Raw genomic sequence first — 20,493 nt, 5'->3', positions numbered from 1 at the left:
CTGCAGAAACAACAAACTAATCCTAATAAACTAAATAAAGTTACTTTGTTTCATGCACACTTTACAGTTTAATTATCTGCACAGTCAGTTTTCTCCAATAAAACCTGTCTCTTGTTCAGCTTGAAGAGAGTTCCCTCACTACTTTTACTCCTGTGGTGACACTGTGGTGCGTTCCAGCCCATTTCCACCTCTGAAGACAGTTGATAAAACAGCTACCGTGCCATTATGATTAAAATCAACCCCTAAACTACATGAAGCACTGGCTTGAAGCGAGTTTTGCATTGACATTGACAGGCGAAAATAGCCTGGGCTGTCTGAATTTTCAGTGGTCTAGAAAACATTTTGCACCTGTCTTATGTTCTGTTGCAGCTTTTGTCATTAGCTCCTTGATGTTTTTACTCATTGAAAGTAGAAAATGGATGCGGAAGGAAGCAGAAAACAATAGTCGTTGTCGAGGGTAATAATGCGCATGATGTCATTTACGTCAAAACTTCGAGATGAAACGGTCGCCGGTTCAGTTTTTAGACTTTGGTGTCTCATCAGATGAACTGAAATCAGACAAAGTGGAAGACGTTCAAGCTGCTACGAGCCAGCATTGAGAAAAACAGGGATAAAAAAAACTGACAGTGCATTCATTTTATCAGAGGGTTCAGTGCACTTGAATGCATCCATGATGAATGGCTGTGCCGAGGAACGGAGCTGTTTAAGAGATAAGTAGAGAAGAAGAAGAATGGAGAAAAAGAATGATGGAGTGGAGCATATTTGGAGATTGATAGAAGCGGAGGGAGAGAGACACAGTGAGAGAATAGGATATAAAACAGATGGAAGGAAGAGAAGCAGAAGCACTAAGGAGAAAGTGTTGTAATTTAGAATAAAAATGGGAGGAAAGGCGGGAAACAAAAAAGTGAAGGGAAATGAGAAAATATGGAACATACTGTACACAGCCAAAGTTGAAAGTTGCGGAACATAGGATGAATAGGAAACAAGGGAAGAGGGAGAATGAGGTACAACAGAACAAATAAATGAGATCGAACACACAGAGGGGAGAACACAAAGGAGGCATGAAAAGAAAGAGCCAGAGAGAGGAAAAAGTGCAGGAACCAGGGTGACAGAAGGAGAGTGGAGGTAAAGACGAGAGGAATAGAGAGATGAGGGGAGGGATTGTGGTGATAGATGAGTAATGTCAGGTTCATTTCCTGGGGAGCAGAATAAGACAAAGCCCATTTAATAACTGTCACACACACACACCTCCGAGACGCACACCAACTGGAAGTGTCCAGGGCGTTAGGTGCATTTTCTGATAGGAAATTTTAGAGCCACAGAGTCCAGTTAGAATAGATAACATATCATCTCATTCTGATTTGATTTAATCTTTGCGTGTATGTGCTTACAATGCTCAACCCAGGTGCCAGCAAGTTTAAATGCATTTGATCCGAGGTAGAAATATGATTTTGTCAGCATAGTAATGAGGGTCTGTAACAAAATAGCATAATAAAACGATGTAATGTGATCATGATTATTATATTACAGGGAATTTCTGTTTGCTTTGTCTGTGCCTTCCTTTTTATTGTGACCTATGAACGCAGCTGCTGCCAGTCTGTCTGTCGTCCTGTATACTGTACATGTGCATTTAACATGACTTACAACTGGTCTTAAGCCCATTTCTCAAGAGAGCAGTATAATTGATGGTATCATCGATGGCCACCTGTCTGCTATTGGTTAATCAATGCTAGGGTAAACATTAAGATTAGCTCTTTGGAAGAGGCAGATAATTGACTGTAAAGGTTTGACAGACAAGCAATGCATACTGTAAGTACATGCTGTTTAAAGGACGCCGAGAAACAGATGGATGCCGAGCAGCAGATGGAGGAATAGATGGATGAAAACAGACTGAGATGGGGGGGGGGGGGGGGGGTTGGCATAAGAAAAGATCACAAAGTCCAAAGATACACAAAGGTTCAGTGACCTTTTGTAAGTTGGTCTGTTACTCTTCAGAGCAAAACCTTGTGTAATACTTCAGAGACGATAGGATGCTGAATCTAGGTTGAGGCACACATGGCAACTATTGTTGTTCAGATAAACAACTCTGCTCTTCTTCTATTTATATCAAGGACCAAAACATATACAAAAACTGGGACTAATGAAAAAGAAAATGAATATTTTGATTTTATTATTTTTTTTTATATGCCTGTTCAGTTGGATAATTTAATAGTGAGAGACTGTGAGACTGCATTGCACTGGCAGCCAGTGAAAAGAGGGCAATTCATGCTCCCTGTGCTTTTTCTGCGGTAGATGACAGAATGCTGCTTTTAAACCATCTGCAGATAAGCTACACCTCATTGAATAAAGCAAGAATGTAAAGAAATACAATAACCCAGGCATGAATTTGCTCATTTAAATGACAGAATATAGCTTCAAGATATTTGCTAAGAAGAGAAACCACAACTGCTTCCCAAAAAAAGACAAACAAAATTTATAATGGCGATGAAAAGTCCCAGGGCCTGTGCAGCCTTATCAAGATTGAGCGTGTTAACCCCAGTCTCCAGTGTCAGAGACCTGAGACTGAAAACCCACTTTCTTATGACCTGCAGTGCATGATAAAGTTAACAGTGTATTTGTACTTATTTAACTGTGCACAGTTGGATGGGTTTCACTATTCTATTCATCGCAAAAATTTGCAATATGAGACAAAATGGAGACTTCAAGATGTGAGAATAATTTTGTAATCCTTTTACTTCTTCAAGAGAAAGAAAAAAATATTGGGGCCATCCAGAGTTTTAGATGCATTTAAATGATCCAGATTATTTTCCAACTCTGTTTCAGGATGTCAATGTGCCTGCTATCAATAGTGCAAATATACTGAGATTACACACAAGATTGATGAAAAAGACAAGGCAGAAAATGTAACCTGTTCCAAATACTTTATCGACAGCCAAACGTTTCACAGCATAAGGTTGTATTCATTTTTTAAAGTGCAACAAGTTTGGAAAATATCAAACCTGGTGAGTAAACTCTTTTGCTGTAACAGAAAGTAGTTGTGCATTCATTTAGTCTGTAGTAGTTTGACTTGGTTTGTGACGTAACTTTTGGCCACATTTCGCAACTGAATAGTATATGGTCTTCTTTGTAGTACAGCGTAGAATTGACACACAGGCTTAACAAAAATGACTTAAAATGCAATGTGAAATACTGAAATGTCACGCCAGCAGCAGAGAAATGCTCCAACCTTTCATGTAACACAACGAGAACAAACATCAAGTATTTCTGTATCCAAGATCTGATGGAAGGGCAAAACCATAACAACTGAAACAAAAATCTTTTCCATCAGTGCAATATAGCTGAAAGACACATCACAGTTTGCTGTAGGGAGCATGTCACTCATTCTTCAACTGGTGAGCTCCATTGCTATTTTTATCGCAACTTAAAGGCTATGTTCTCTGTGCTTTCTATCTGCTGGTAAGATAAAGGAAAACTCGGAGGCTAAAAAAGCTGAGATAGAGGTGATTTGCTGAAAAGTGTTCAGAGAAATGAAATGGCCCCATGCTGGGCTTGTATTACTGTTTGCAACACCAGTAATAGAAAAAAAAAAAAAATCTATACAAATTGGAATGTTATTTTGGGTTGTGGTGGGATCAAAGAGAAGCAGCAGAAACACAGAAAGAAAGGCAATCCCACGGTGAGTGTACAGTAAATATTGTAAAAGCTTTAGGGAACTGGAACAGCTTGAATTACTCTGCTGTGTCAGTCAACAATAGAAAGTTACAAAATGGTAATCAACTGTATCTGCTCTGACAATATAACTGTGTTGCAGTGGCGAAGGACATGTTTGCAGCAAACTGTGAATACAATAAAACATCCCAACGAGTCCTGGCGAGTCCTCAAAGTTTTTAATAACATTTTATGTTAATTATTTAGTGTGTCAAAGGTAAAAAAAAGATGAAGGAAAAAATACCTGCAATATAAACATTAATGTACGTGGACACTGAAAGCACCAATATTATTAAAATTTGACATGATTGTGTAGCAGCTTCAGGTCACTTCACATCATTTTGGTCCATGTGGAGACTGTTGTACCACTGTTGAACCATTAATAACAAAATCACGCTTTATAAATAATATTCATATTTGATGCAGGTAATTTACATACAAATTGATGACTAACCCATAGGAAGTCACAATGAAAAGGGTGATTCGTGCTGAGCAGGAAGGACAGACGGGTGAATTTTCTGCATTACGACGTCAGTGCAGAAAGATAATACACCTCTGTTCAAAGGCTCTATTGTTATGTGTTGTATTCCGCTGAGTGTGTACTCTTTGTTTTTCTTTTACCTGCTGGCATGCTGTAAATTGAGTTTTCACTCTGTGTTTTATTTGGCTTTTGCACTCCCAGTCAGCAGACCTTGCATGAACTTTAAACTCAATCTTCAACAGCCTTTGCAAATACAGTGATACTGATTTCAAATTGATTTTTTTTCCCCCACATATTGACTTCAAGAAATACTTTCAATGCATGTGTATTCAGCATTCTACTCTGTATTATCTGTTTTAATTCACTCTGAAAATAGTTCATGTACTGTATAATAATATATTTCAAAGGCATAAATGCCACTAACACAATTTCACTAACTTGTGGGGATAGCAGATTATTTGTTGCTTTTGACTTCAAGAGAATGAAAATGAAATCTCAGAAGCACTAAAGGAGTTCATGTGTTAGTCTTAGGAACGTCAAAATGATCACTGCACTGCATCGCATATATTCAGCTTTCTTTCAGTAGAGTCAGGCAAAGTGGTGGCTAATTCCTCTTTAAATTGTTTAATTGTTTGTGGTTGACTTGTCCAGGCAGCAAAATCACAAGTTGTGTGGTCCTATAATTAGACTATATGCCTTGTATGTGATTTGTAGGTCATTCAGTGTTCAGCTGTGGTTGTGCATATGTTCTCTTTATGGTGCCAACCTCGTGGCAGTGAGACCAATTAAGCAAACACATGTCGACATGTGTATGATGTATGGCTACCGTCTGCAGTCTATCCACTGGAAATCTGTCCTGTCCTTGGCATTGAACACTTTCTTTTCTAGATTCTGTACCCGCTTATTCCTGTTAAGGGTCGCGGGGGTCTGCTGGAGCCTATCCCAGCTGTCATCGGGCGAGAGGCAGGGGTACACCCTGGACAGGTCGCCAGTCTATCACAGGGCCTTTTCTAGATTATGATTCTTCCTATTAATGCCACATTTCTTTCTTATCTGGAACATCAGAAACTTTTCTTTGACACTTCCAAGGTTCTATTTCATTTCCCAGTCTGCCAGAGATGATGAATTCATATAGCCTTAGCTGCATTTGTAACTAAGCAACTGTAGGCTGTACTGTAGGCTACTCCACTGCTACGGTTGCTCCCTCCTTCACCCATGACAAATAAAATGATGGCTGGTTGACTTAAAAAACATTGCAACAGCTGTGCCAACACATGATCAGAAAGAAGATTCAAACCTCTGATATACTGTAAAATACAGAGAGACTTTCCTGGTATCGATAAGCTAATTAGTATTATGAGAAGGTGTTTAGTAAAAACCTAAATGTAATGGGTGCTCATATTTAAAAGTCCCGCACTATAACATTAATGTCAACCTTAATCCCAAAATAGTAAATTACATTTTACAGTTAGAGTAGGCTTGTACCAAAAGGTCAAACATAATACTGATTCCATATTTGAGGCTGCTCACGATGTACTGTATGATTCTGTGTGAGCAAATATTGACAGTGCAGATGCTCATATAATGATACCACAATGACATTACTGCATGGGACTTTGTTGTTAATTCTATGTTCAACTGCGTTAATGCATCCACGTGTCTGACAGGGTTAAAAAACTGTACAGATGAGTGTGTATCACTGACGTGCCAATTAATCAGAACAAACCTGCAAAAATGTTGTGGTGGTGCTTGGTGATGATGAGCCTAAGTGAACTTTCTTTTCCACTTATTGTTCTCTTTAACAGGCTATGAGTCCAGATGAAATGTGTCACCAGTATTTTTTAAACAGTCCATTTACCGGATCTGTCATTTATTTTTTCATTTGATATCACAGCTCTCAGAGGGCATTTAGTTAAATCAAATAGGGATGAGAAACTGCATGAGTGGAGAGAAAAAAAAAACTCCTTCTGTTTTTCTCTGCAGGGTCAAACAGGATTAGCCAAAACTGGAACACATTATCTCAGTTTAACGCCATTCACGCTCCCCCACAACAACTCCTGATTATTTTTACATGTTGTCCGACAGAATAGCTCCGTCAGTTTGGCTCCTGTTTTGGCTTTGATTTTAATAAACCTGAAAGTGTCTGCAATATTGGGACCAAGCTTGGTAAATACAAACTGGCCAACAAGTAGCCTAATGTGAAGGGATAGGACACAAAGTGAAGAGATGGACAGAGCGTCAACATCGCTCTGACATTTAAGTGGTGTTCAAGCATCACTGAATGACACAGTCACACACGCACCGTCTCACATGCCTGTCGAGTGCCTCAGAGTTTACATACTTCGACGTGGATAACAGCCTAGTCCCGTTACACGACATGGCAAGACTCTCCAGAGGACAGAAAGGCAATTATGAGTAGTTCAAGAGTCTCTAGTTGTCAAGGAAATGCCTGCGTGGTCTGAGTGCACCGTAAAATGAAGCAGGAAGATAAATTAACAGAGAGAAGAGAGGAGAAGCTGTGACAGAAAGAATCAAATAAGACAGTTTAATATGGAGATGAGTGCAGTTAACTATTTTTTTTTTGGTTGACGAGCTGCCAGATTGCATCATGAGAGATGAGAGAGGAGAAGAGGCATGAATAACTTTAGTGTCAGTCAGGATCAAATGCATTCATGTCTAAATAAGGGCCTACTGTGCGTATACAAAACAGCAAAGTTTTTGAAGTTAATGAAACATGTTTGCATTCATTAGTTGTTGAGGTTAGTTTCTACTAGTGTCCTCTATTTCTCTGCACAGTTTGTGTTCTCTGCTCCTGATTTGCAGCTGTCCTGATTAATACTGTAAACCTGCAATTAGAACCCAGATGATTTGGCTGTGTGGAGCACACGGCAAAGTGCTGATTGCCATGCAGAGTACATAGGTGACACAGGAAACTAATTAGCATAGAATATAACTGGCCCATCGAGTTAGACGTGTTTATAATGCAATTTCTACACTTGAAATTTAAAGTACCTTTTCATGAAGTGCTCACTTTAGCTTGCCAACACCCTGAGAATAAGTCACTTTAATTGACTTTACGCACTCCACGGTGTTTCAGAAAAGTTATTTTTTTTCCCAAACAAATACTGTTCAGGGTTTCTGCAAGTTCCAAGAAATCAATTTTAAATCTTTTATAATCCTAGCAGGAGTGCGATTTAAGAACAGTGCAACAAAAGAAAGAAATCAAACCTTGCAGTAACACACACAGAGCTTCAGCTGTTCTGGTCCAATAAATGTCCAAATGCTCTGATAAATCAGAAACAATGAAGACAAAGGCATGTCTCACACAATACGCCTAGAATACCTTAGCTTACTGAACATTAATTAACGCAACCGACCCGTATGTCCATACTGGATGACGTGATAAAAATCTTTTTTCACTGGGGGTAAGCCTTTTATAAATTTCCTCTCAAAAATTTAAATATTTTGCTGTTTTATTGATAAAGTATTTCAAAACTTTTCAAATCTGCAATGTGAATTTGTTTGCCTGAGGGCAAAACCGGTTAACTCATTGTCAGGGCAGCAAAGGGGAGCTGACCTCAGCCCTGAGCTGTGCGGAGGGAGATCTCTGCATCAACACTGCAGGTGACAACAGCTACACCCCGAGGCGCTGACGCCTTATCAAAATGCTATACTGAAATAATGATGCTGCATGAGCTCATCTTTAGAGACACCTTCATTCAACTAGAATGCCGATAGTGATGGCTCAGAGCACTTGGTGGCAGTTTGCTTTACTGCCCATTCAAACTGTTATGAACTGCCAGAGCATTGTGCTGAAATGTATCACAGAGTTTCCTCTGTCTCCCCTTTCTCCTTGACATTTAGTCCAATGACTGTGACCAACATCCATATCCAGCAACTTACAGTTAAGCAACATCAAAATGTCAGGCATCGTCTGCAAAGAGTTACAGCACTGTGGTGTGATTTTCAATTAACACATTAAGTTGCATTTGTTGTGATTCTGGTGGAACAAAAGCAGCTGATTTAACATGCATGACCGAATATGTGATGATTTAACTCCCTAGAAATGAGACTGCATCTAAACATGGGCTTTTTGTCCCCTTCATGTTGCTGTGATGTCAGGATTCTTCAACTTCATAGTGTGTCTTTTAGTGTAAGTCAGCTCGAAAATACTGAAGCTATATATTAACCAACTTTTGTTAAAGAGGAGTAAAAACGAACTTAAAGTACCCCACTGCAAGATGAGACCAAACCATTTGTCAAGCAGCCAAGAAACACAGCTGTCACTGACTGTTCTAATGAGGAGACAGAGTGAGGACGCTAATGGTATTCAACCTGCGTAGATGTGGGATTTACATTCTGGTTTAATGGAGGTATATCATGTTTCATCTTTACGAATTAGTTATAGGCTTCCACTGAGGTTGTAACAAGCTCAAATCTTCATTGGGGAAAACAAGTTTAGGCATGGCTTGGCACGTCTTCTCAAGAAGGAAAAACTTTCTTAGTATCTTCAGGAAACATTCCAAGAAGAGTCTGTTGCGGAATTAACAGCTTAAACTAAAGTTTGACTATGTTGCCTTTGTTAAGACCAATGGCGTAAATTTCATTATCTGCCCAAGTCTGCAACAGTAAACACAAACACCTCGGTGGACATATGCATTCAAACAAAAATCTGAACTATGGATGTTTGTGATGTAAACGGGCTGACTTTACACACACCAGGAACACAACTTATTTGGAGAAGTGGATGTTTGGAAATTCGCTTTCATCAATACCTTTATAAATCATCATTGGTACAAGGATAAGAGTATAACGTTACACACAGGGACCATTAAACTCAAGGTAAGAAATCGTTCTAAATTCTCCAGAGATGGTTTGCTATGTCTGGCCACTTGGCTTCTGAGGCAACAACCTCAAATTGCAGGCAATTGCATCTCAGTGGCTTCTGGCTCACATCATCACTGACACGTTGCTACATCACACCGGGCCATTGCTTGCACATATTAAAGTAAAATATTTACACAAATTATGAGTTAACATTGTGAATAAATGTACGCACCTTGCATTTGAATATAATGACTTGGAGAAAAAAGTGGCCGTGTAGCACAACTTGAACCACAAGCAAGATGCAATAACCATGAATTGGTCTTCAGACTGCATATAAGCAAGAGGGGAGAATGAATATAATTAAGTTACCTTGGCCAGGATTAAGCAGGATAGTTTGGTGGTATACCTCAAACACTTTAATCATAGCATATTACATGGCTTTCTTAAGTGAAACAATAATCAAAGATATTTAACGCATATACATATTCACATTTATTTAATGATTGTGAGTTATCAAAAACTTTGTCTGAATCTGCACACAGGATTAGAGATACAACCTGGACATTAATGTTTGGAAATTTATTCTGACTATCCATTTTGATTGTCCATAGAGATATAAATGCTCATATTTCTCTTCCAGTTAACTGTCAGTGTCTCCACAGGGATATCTAAAAGCCACTCTCATGTCTCGATGTATCCCTCCTGATACAGCTGAGCTTTTAGAGTAAAAGGTACATAAGCCTGTGGGATGCTGACCTCTGCGCCTATGGAAAATTGTAAGTGTAAGTTTGAGTGCATTAATGTGTGCGCATGTGGAAGAGGTCGATCTCCATTATTGGTGTGAACTGGATCAATAAGGAAGTCAGTCACCCAATTTCTCAAAAGGTGGACATAAGGTGATAAAAACACACCTATGTATAGATGCACATGCTTGCCACACACAAGAACCCCTTCACACACAAACACTCTAATACACTCATGCTGACACACGCCAGGAACCTCTGCTGGTTATTGAAATTCTGTCCGATGGGAAAAATGGAGCAGGTCAAGGATACATGAAGGTCAATACTGCAGAGTGTCACAGTGCAAAAGTAAAGCATGCAGGTAAAACTACCCGAACACACACGCAAACACACAGATAAGCCCACACACAGGTGGACAGCCACTGAGTGCCAGAGAGTCCGATAGAAAACACGCCCCTCTCTTTTAGTTCAATCCCCTGGGGAAATCATATACTGACACCTCTTCTCATGCTGTTCTTTCACCCACTTCCTCGGTTCTTTTCTTTCTTCTCTGCCTTTTATTCTCCCCTCTATTCAAGTCTCCATTCACTAATGCTCTATTAGCACAATGGGAGGACCACAAATTGAATGGGACAGAAGGGGAATAGTACCAAAACACACACAACAGCCACCAAAATTCAGCGTCATATTATGAGGGAAATGATGAGTTGATAGAAAAGTGCACCTTCTTCACTATCGACACTTGGGAGTTTTAAATTATCTATCTATCTATCTATCTATCTATCTATCCACCCATCATGTTTGTCTATTACTCATGCTGCCTCTCTCCTGCCTCTGCACGTCACGTCCTCAACTAACTTGGCCTTGCCAGCATGAAGCTGCAGCAGTGATGCCAGATGAACAGAAAACTAGCTACTCTTTTTGTAAAACGAACGTGGGCAGACCACCCACCTTAAGTTTTAGATAGATTTTATACACTGGCTTGTAAAACCGCAAGAAATGTTCCAACTTTTATTTTCTAGCTGAGTAAAAAAAAAGGTTGTTTTTCTGCAGCAGGTGGCGGAGGAAGCAAGAGACAGAGAGAAGGTTTGCATATGTTTCTATACAGTCTTCTTCATTCCTGTTTCTTACATACTGGTGAGGCAACTCATTTTCAAATTTCTGTCCACTTTCTTAACACTTTAAAACCAACAGAGATACAGAGAACTTCAACTCACAGCTTTTTTTTTTTTACACTAATGAACCTTCAGCTTACAGTTGCATATTTGTGAGTGTACTTGGTTAAAGAGGTTTTGGGTGGAGTATCACTTTAACAAAATTTTGCAGAAGTACTCCTCTACATTCTTTGTGCCAGCTTGAGGTGAATGATGACTCATGAGCTGTTTCTTTCTTCTATTTTGCTTGAAGGGGTAAATGTGCCTATAGCCAGACAAAGCCAAATTCACTTTTATCATTGAAGGATCAGGCCATGAATTAATTAGCTTGGGAGAGACAAGTTGTGTATCGTAAGGTAGGCTGTAGAGAAGAAAAATGGATCCTTCACATAGACATAGCAGTTAACCTAACAACCACAATCACTTTCATTGGCTTTTGTGTGCATTTTTAAAGCAACAAAACATGCCAACGTTATTCAGGCCATGTTGACAGATTTATCTTGAGCTACTTGATAAAACCGCTTATAGACATTCATGTTTAGGTGCATATCTGCCTTGCTAATATCTCTTGGCTTGAGAGTTTTGAGAACAAGCGTGTCACATGTAGCTAACGCTGAACTAGTGAGAAGCTCTGTGGATTACATTCTGTATTTAATATAAGTGCAATGAATCCAAACTTCTGTTTAAGAGTAAAAAAGCCTGGAGTGCTTTTCTCTGTAGTGAATAAAATCACAGATCCACTATGGTTCTTTGTGCGGTTCAGAGGTGAGTCATAACTAAGACGAAATCTTACCTTCATGTTGTCTTTCATGATGTTATTTTGGGTGTGGACAGATTTGGTTTAAGGGCAGAAATGGTTTCTGTGAAGGTCGATTTATTGCTAATTAATTACACATAAATATGTTTATAAAACAGTGTTTAAAGATTTCATGTTGATGCACATGAGTGGCAGTTTAGCCCCAAAGACACCCATACTCTCTAAATGTAGTGGTTAGAAAACGCAACATTGTGATGCATATAAAGACCAGTATTCACATTAATAAAAAAAAGTGACTAATTCTATAGTAAAATGTAAATTGACAGCATGTATGCTCATCCAACCATTAACACACTCACAACATTGGCGGTAAGCTACCATGCAAGATGCTGACTAACCACTGAGAGCTAGTCAGCATTGTTAAGTTTCTTGTCCAAGAACACAACAATCAGCAAAACAACAATCTTGAAATGAATGGATGACCCACTCTACCTCTTGAGCATTACTGTATTACAGTAAAAAGCGTGTAAGCTGAAGCCTCTCTAAAACAAATAATATGCAAGAACCTGATAAACAGAAACCATTCACTGCTATATTATTTGCTGCCCCTTGGTGTTTATCTGCAGTGCCTGTAAGCTCCTGTGCTTTCTTGCCTTGTTTTGAAGTATATTAACTCAGCCGACTGACAACGTCTGCATGAGCAGAGAGTCCGCAAATGCATACCCATACTATTTGTAGTTTTGCAAGTCAGCAGGGGGCTTGGACAGCAAATGCACAAGGATACTGTATTTACCTGCAGATATTGTAGGTGAACGAAAGGTAGTGGACTGTGTAGGTAGCCGCACACACTCGCACACAAGGAGAGTGAGAGAAGAAGAGCTTGTTCAATTCTCTGCAGGGATCCACTTGAGATAAAATTCAGCAGCTCTAAATAATACAGTCCATTTATCAAAGAAAAAAAGCTAAATCTGACGTACACACACATGCAAGTGCATGTACAGCACTCTCACAGGGTTGTTGTGAAGTGAAGGTGCCCTTGTGCCCGTGGTCATTTATCAGAATATGTGATTCAAAGTACTGTGGCAGGAGAAGCCGATGGTCTGTGCTTGTGTAAATTTCTTCTCATCGCTTTGAAACGGAGCACATAATGCAACACCGCTGTGCCCCTGTAATGTAAAACACTCTCTCCCCTGTGTACAGATTTGCATCATTCAGTGAGCCCTTCACACACAGTGAGCTCTGCAACAGGAGAAATGCCACCACAGCAGGAAGAAAACGATCAAATCAACAAAAGTACTATATTTTAGTAGAATATGCCTTGAAGTTTGGTGCAGGTACAACAATGTACTGTCATTTTTTATAAAGTTTCCAAAAATCAAAAGCAGCCAAATAGATCTTGATAATTATTGAAAATGATTGAATTTCGGTTTGAATTTTAATAACTTTGGTAATTCAATTTAAATAGTTGTCCCCTCAAATCAGACTACGTAAATATAAGACATTGCTTTGTTGACATCGTATTCTTAGGTGGATTTAACTAGCAGAGACAGAAATTAGACGAAGTGATGGCATCGCCAGAGACGGAGTAGATGTATTCAAGTATGTTAGTGCTTGAGTAAATCTTTTAAGAGAGGCCATGGAATCAATAATTGTGGAACTAGGTTTGTGATTCTGCATAGCAAGTACGCCGTAGGTACGATGTAACTCGGTTGCCTACACTGTAGCTTGCCATGTAACTACATGTTGTGGCGATGGAGACTATAAGAGCAATTCCTCATGGACAAATGACCGCCAATGCACAGGTATAAACATTTACAATGACATAGGCCAATTGCATAGGCTATGCCATAGGCTGTTAGTAGATTTGATAAAGAAGTTTAAATCTAGCTTGTCTCCGTGAAATAAAGGGTTCAGACATTAATGCACATCTCAGATGGTTTGATTTCAGTAGGATTTTGAGGTTGGAAACCACTAGACTGAACAACCAATTGGTTAACGAAGAAGATTCTACTGGTGATTCTTCTCTAATTTTTACAGGACTTTTATTTACATTGGAATGATGCTCCTAATCGGGTTTAGATAAACTGTATCTGATCTTCAGCTCTTGTATCATTGGGCTGACTAAAGAGAAATGGTTCAAGCCTATTGCAATAAAATAGACTATGACAGAATGATATTGTGTCATCTTTAAATTAACACTTGCACAAAAACAATATAAAACAGTTTTAAAGTAGAAGTTCACTACAAAGGACAAGTGTTGCTCTGCTTGGATAAAATATTAAAGTAGACCAGCACAGCTACTCATATAGCTACTGACTCTTTGGGCTTTAATTCAACAGACTATTACTGATAACGTGTTTATTTTCAGGCTTAGAGCTAACACTGGTCAGTGTTAAGAAGCATAAAATAGGATTTGTTGCTTTGTTTTTTTTTTTTTATTACAGACGTGGATGGTATTACCCAATGGGTAAACCTGACATTGTGGAGAAAACACATTCTTGAAAATGCTGTTTCTGTGCGCGTGCCTACCTGGGATCAGAACGAACTCAGTGGAATCCATCTACAAGAATGAACTGCACAAAGACAAATTACTCGTACTGAAAGGTCCGTTTCTCAGCAGAAACCATAGGACACAGTGCATGTCAATGCTACAGAAACATGTAATTCCCTGTACTAATATTGGACTGTAGCCGTACAGTTGAAAATAAAACATTCTCCAGGCTTAACTAAATCAACGAGTGCCGTGCTCTAGATCAGCTGATGAGAAACCAAGCTTGCCTGCTGGACGATCGATTTAAACTGTCATCTCACTACACGTTCTCCTCTGCTGCATTCACTGCACATACATGTCACACCTTACCATCAAGTCTCTTGAGGTTCATAACTGAAGAACAGTGTTGGGAACAAAATGGATCCTTCTCCCAATAGTTTAATTCAAGCCACCATCATTCAGTGCTATAAAACCGAGAGAAGAAGTGCACACTTGGTGATTAATAAAAGCAAAAAATGACTTCAGTGTTATGTATTTAAACACGTTAAGCAAGGTACTCTAAATTTCTATTGTCCTTATGGTAATAGCAGCTGCTATTATGCAAATGACCTTCTCATCTGACATTGAAGTCTTGGTATTTAAAAAAATAATAATTAAAAATACTACCACTGCAATGTGTGAATCCATTTGAATCTTCACTGAGAACCCAGGGGTCGAGGGTCGAGCAACACAGCAGTTATGTGGTTGTGCAAAATGAGTTACAATCTATTGCCCCCTAACTGGTTTCTACAACACTTCACATATGGCACAGTAGTACACCAGTAGTATAGCTGACTAGTCCTCTTCTACCATTGAATATAATGTGTTTTAAGCATTGCCTGCTGACCAACAATGGGCTCCAGCACTGTGCGTAATTGACAGAACATGCTGAATATTAAGCCCCGTATTTGCTGCTTACTGCTTCATGTCAGACTGCCGGTACACTCACATTAAGGATAAGAGCGAGTGGACAAGAAGAAACACACACTGCACGTTTCACACAAGGCTGAAATGGCCACATCAGATTTAAAGGGCAAAACTGTTGCTGCTTCTTATCTCCCATCAAACTGAAAATGTTAGATATTACTGGGTGCTCTGCTGGTTTACTACATCTGACTGCTGCAGATGCAGTTTGTGACAAACTGATCTCTTTCAGTGGTCTTAAACCCACAGAATATATGTACATTTATAGCTTACTGAATTATTTTTGAATAGTGGCAGAGCATAAAATAAAGGGATAAAAAAAAATATAGATATAGCTTAAGAACTCTTTTTGTTTTGCCCCAAAGCAAAACTATGGATTAAACTACATAAAAAAGTTCAAATAAAATGTCTAGAAAAAGACAACTACTAGAGTGAGAAATTAAATAATTCAACATAGTCACATCTATTCTATCACAAGGAAAGGCATGCACACGTGGGCAAGCAGACACATGTTCAGTGCAACTAATGCAATAATCATCATGTTTTTTTATTGCAGTAAGAGAATTCTCTGTCTTCATGTTCCTCCAGCAGTGAGGTCAGGGAACAGAGTCTCCCTTCTGTCCCCAGACATAAATTTATAACACTACACAGGGCAAACTTTAGTAGGCTAACAAAAACGCTTTTATGTCATTAAGGTCAAAACCATCTGGAGTGCTACATGTATGGAGTTCCTCGACATGCACGTGAATCCCAACACACAGAAATATTCATGGATTGTTAAGTTCAAATCCGTTTTTTCCAGCTCAGCATTCAAAAAAAAATATTCCTTTCCTTTTAACTGAACACATCATCTTTGACAAAATGAATGGGGAGACATCTGTGCAGCAAAATGAGGACGGGGAATCAACACACCTGTACTAAGTGTCACTTGCGTTTTTTTTTTTTAACAAAGTGCACACATTCACACAGACATGCATATGAACAGCACTGCTGTGAGGCTGTAGGAAATAGGTAAGTGTGAATACAAACAGCTATAAACCAGGAAAGATATATTTACACTGAAACACCATCACCTGTAAAAGTGGAGCTTGTGAAGTATATTCACAGGATCCACTCAAACACCTACTTTGTTGGGGGTTTTGCGCAACAGCAACAGCCTCTCCACCAGGAACACGAGCATGTAAGCACCACCCTAGTTCCCTGACGAATTAATCCTCACATCTGTTCTGCTGGAGACTGAGAAGAGATTAACCTGCTGCTTTTACTGCCTCGCTTCCTCACACGCATGTTCGAATGAATGCATTTCATCCCTATAGTGTATGAATTTAGAAATGTGCTGAATAACAATAATAACATAAATTCACCGATGCGTGACAGCGCACATGCAGAGATACAACTAAGCATTATTGGAAACTGAGATGATTGCTTTCATGTTATAATCTGTTTAATCAGAGTCATGGTGACACTTAAATCCCTTTAAGAACCGGGGAAACAAATCTTTAAAACCGTCACTGATCAAGAAAATAAACAGAAAACTTTTTTTGTCATATTGAACACACCTTTGAGACTAAAACAAAGTGTGTAATTCTGTCAGGTAGCTGCACGTTAGCCAGAAGCCTGACAGTGTTACAGTATTGGTGACGCTCCAGTAGAGAGCCATTGGCAGCAAACCGCTCACAAACACACACACTAGCTGCAAAAGAAGAATGCAGCTGGACAAGACTTTCAGCAATGTGACCTGACTGCGGAAATACGTACGTGAAAGGCTGACGCAGAAGTGTATTAGCAGTGTAATGAGACACACACACACACACACGTTCATAAACAGGCCCGTATGAATAATGGGTGAATAAATAAAACCAATAAATTATGGGAGACCATGTTTGAAATTGCAAGTGATTGAGTTGCAATTATAAATGTATTGCTAGACACACGCCGTAAATGTATGCAACTGATTAATGAGTAAATATTGATTTCAAAAGAAAACTGTCTTTCATGTATGAACGGCAAATTATGTATGTGTGTGAGGGTTTTTTTTGTGTGTCACCAGCGTATGTGCGCGCAACTGCTCTCATCTCTATGAGCATACATGTATGTCGAGGTAATTGGATGTGAGCACAGCATGTCGATACTGGCAGCCAATCAAAGAATTTTTTTCTTGCCAAAATGAAACCCCTCTGCAATATAAATCACAAATGCACGCACCCTGCGTACTAAACACACGCAGACTGCTTGATAACACGTGTGAGATACTACTTGTATGTCGTAAATCAGACAAATGTAAAAGAAGGAGCAACACACTACTGGAAACGCTTAAAACACACACACAAATAATCAAGTAACACAAGAGAAAAGAGATGATGGTGCACGCGCACTCATCAAAAAAGCCCCTGTCTTTAAATTCCTTTCTTTCATGTTTATAGCTGTTCTATGTTTTATCTTTCCATCTATTATATGCACCACACAAACAGATGCACAGAACTCCCAGGGAGGTAATAAGTTTCTCACCGACTCAATCCAAATAAAACAAAGACAGACAGAAAGCTGCAGCAACAGGAGTTGCAACTTACCTCTTCCAGACAAAAGTTCATCGTTTCCAAAGACAAGAACAGATGGAGTGTCAGAAAAGGATTTTGAGACCGATTTCATTTGGGGAAAACCATGGGGAGTAGAGTGGAAAAGTATGTCACAGTCTACCTGTTGTTTGTGGTTGTTAATAGACAGGAACAGAGAGGATGACCAAAAAAAATAAAAAAATCAAAGGAAGAAGGAACAGGGAAGAGGGCAGAGGGCATCAAGCATATAGCATCCTGTTTTTCAGACAATGTGGACATGAGAAGAGAAGAGAAGAGAAGAGAAGAGGATCCTACCTGGAGCTGTTCGGACAACGTGGTGGACTGTCTTGGACTCAGGGCTGGAGCTGAACTCTCCTCAGGACGCAGAAACACTTGCTGACCACGTCTGCAGGCAACAAAGACAGCAGTCAGGACCCCTCTGTGTGTGTTTTGCGTGTTTGCGCTGTGCACTCATGAAATCAGCTGTTAGAGCCTAAGTGATAAGATGCTGGAGTATTTTCACTCACAGACACACACTCAACAATGTCTCTTTTCTAGGAGCTGAGGAGTGCAGGAATTTTAAGGTGTGTGTGGGAATGTAAGGGAATAGGTGAGTGTTCAGGTGTGTGCGTGTGTGTGTGTGCGCGTGTGTGTGTGAAGTCCTTACAGGTCCTTTCCTTTCTTCCTCTCGAGCGCAGTCATGTCATCTCCACCTGTCGTACGCAGAGAGAGCGCTGGAGTCACACACACATTCACACACACAGAGACGCACCAATGCACACACTCGCTCTGGCAGGCTGAGACACACACTGGCGCGCCAACACCACGGGCTTCAACGCATAGAGTCTAGAGTGAACACACAGTCCCTCCTCCTCTCTCCTTTCTCCTCCCACCTCTCTCTCCCTCTCTCTCCCTCTCTCTCTCTCTCTCTCGCTCGCTCTCTCTCTCTTTCTCTTTTTCTGTTCCTCCTCTGGGTCTTACTGCCTCTCTCAGCCCTTCCCATGTTTCACCTCCGTGCTGTCAGTATGTGAGCCGGCGGGAAACAAAAAACACTTTTCCAAAGGTACAGTATATCTGTAGGATGAGCTAATTTTAACCATTTATTCTTAACAACACATTGAAAAAGCTGACATTTTTACCTTGATTTTCTGGTCCTCACTACAAAAAGGACGCTACCGGTTGTTCAAATATTTGAAATTATATATGTTTTCTGGACAAGCAACCTCTTGCATGTCATGAATGTATTATCTTTGAGATGCTGCAAAGAAAATCTTTGGATACTTAAAATGTATCTGACTTTAACATTGTGCTTTTAGATCATCCAATCTCCTGTCGTTTTAACCATGGTCACATCCTGATATGAAGCAGGAGGTATCGGCATATCACATGAACTTGGTCAGTTAATGAAGGACATTTTGTCCATTTTGGCTCAAAACCTTTAAGCTATCAGCTTTATGATTGCTTGATAACATGATACCAAGCTCTATACCAGCTGATAAACGAGTCTTTGACTGAGATTGCTCTTGTGTTTTGTTCACCACAGTAAGTGAGTTAATCCTGCAATCGACGAAAATTACCCATTGAGTTTTTTTAATTCTACATAATAACAGAATAAATTCCAGGAAAATAAATATAAAATGTGTGCTTAAAAACAGTTTAACTGAAACGCAGTCACACACCACTGTCATTTTTAAATGGCAATGTTTACCTTTTCTTGACAAGCAACCTCTTACAATCATGAACATGATGTCCTTGAGATACAGAATAAATATCTGGAAGCAAATCTGCAAATCCTGAAAATCAACAAATGTACCCAGATTTATCCCTAAAACCAGCTTAACAGAAACACAATCTCACACCACCACAGCACTGTGCATTTAATCAGCTGGTGGATTCATCATATCAACTCCATAATGCTGCGGGAAGAGTTCAGTGTGGAGCTGACAGCTGACACCCAGAGGTGACATTGGTAGCGGCAGGACATTTAAAATGACATTGCACAACAGGTCTGTCTAATGTAGTCCATCAATCTGACAGCAACCCTCAGAGTCATCTACTCAAAAAAAAAGAAAAAAAGCTTTCCTGCAGCTATGCATGCAAAGTCATGTCATATCACATGGGAAATGTATTTCTTAAGCAGTTGTATCAAGTCAACACTTTGCTTTGTCTTTGTTGAATGCATTGGGGCATACTTATCGTATGCGTTGATGTTAAAAAAACTTTTCAGGTAATTTTAAAGGATACTGACTGAGTGCATATTTGAAGCTAACACAGACAAACAGTCATAGGGCAGGATAACAACAAACTAATTCGAGTGAAGAAAGCCGCTTCGGTTCAAATACTAAAAACTGGTATGACTGGGGGAAGATAAAGCTGATTGTTTGGGAAAACAATCAGAACTAAGTTATGTTGTGACGGGTTCATTGGAGGCTGAAATTGCCTGAAATAAACGATGGAGCGTTGAAAATGGAAGAGAAAACTGAAAAGGAACTAAGCACTCGAATAAAACCACCTTCATTAGAATGTTTAACATATTTTTAAGTCTAGCACGGTGTCATATATGTCGTCAGTGTAGCATGTTTGCTCTAATGTACATTTTAATGTATGTACATTTTAAGTACATAATTTGTCTATACTGAGTGAAATACTGAAAGCCTCTTTTTCAGGAATCTACCATTACACTAAATTTGATCAGATCAGCCTCAGTCTTTTTATTCATGCAGAGGCAGAGAGTTCACACAGGCAGCTGGTCTGAGGTTGACTCTTGGTTCATGGAGTCATGTGCTGTGCTATAAAATGCTGCAATATCCCAGT

General features: G+C 39.5%; 1 protein-coding gene across 2 annotated transcripts in view; it reads right to left on the bottom strand.

Moving 5' to 3' along the window:
- pde2a (phosphodiesterase 2A) overlaps positions 1 to 19,252 on the bottom strand; it is a 98,344-nt gene extending 79,092 nt beyond the window's left edge. For both annotated transcript variants that reach the window (XM_084558236.1, XM_084558237.1), the window contains exons 1-2: positions 18,347 to 19,252; positions 17,995 to 18,085 (exon numbers count right to left, since the gene is read on the bottom strand). In XM_084558236.1, coding sequence (XP_084414362.1) covers positions 17,995 to 18,085; positions 18,347 to 18,381 — 126 coding nt within the window. In that variant the 5' untranslated portion in view covers positions 18,382 to 19,252. The remainder of the gene's footprint in view (positions 1 to 17,994; positions 18,086 to 18,346) is intronic.
- Between the last annotated feature and the right edge of the window lie 1,241 nt (positions 19,253 to 20,493).

The sequence above is a fragment of the Chelon labrosus genome (genome assembly GCF_963514085.1).
Source record: "Chelon labrosus genome assembly, chromosome: 13".
Classification (NCBI taxonomy): domain Eukaryota; kingdom Metazoa; phylum Chordata; class Actinopteri; order Mugiliformes; family Mugilidae; genus Chelon; species Chelon labrosus.
Note: the sequence above shows the minus strand (reverse complement) of the source record. Positions and strands in the feature narration are given on the sequence as shown.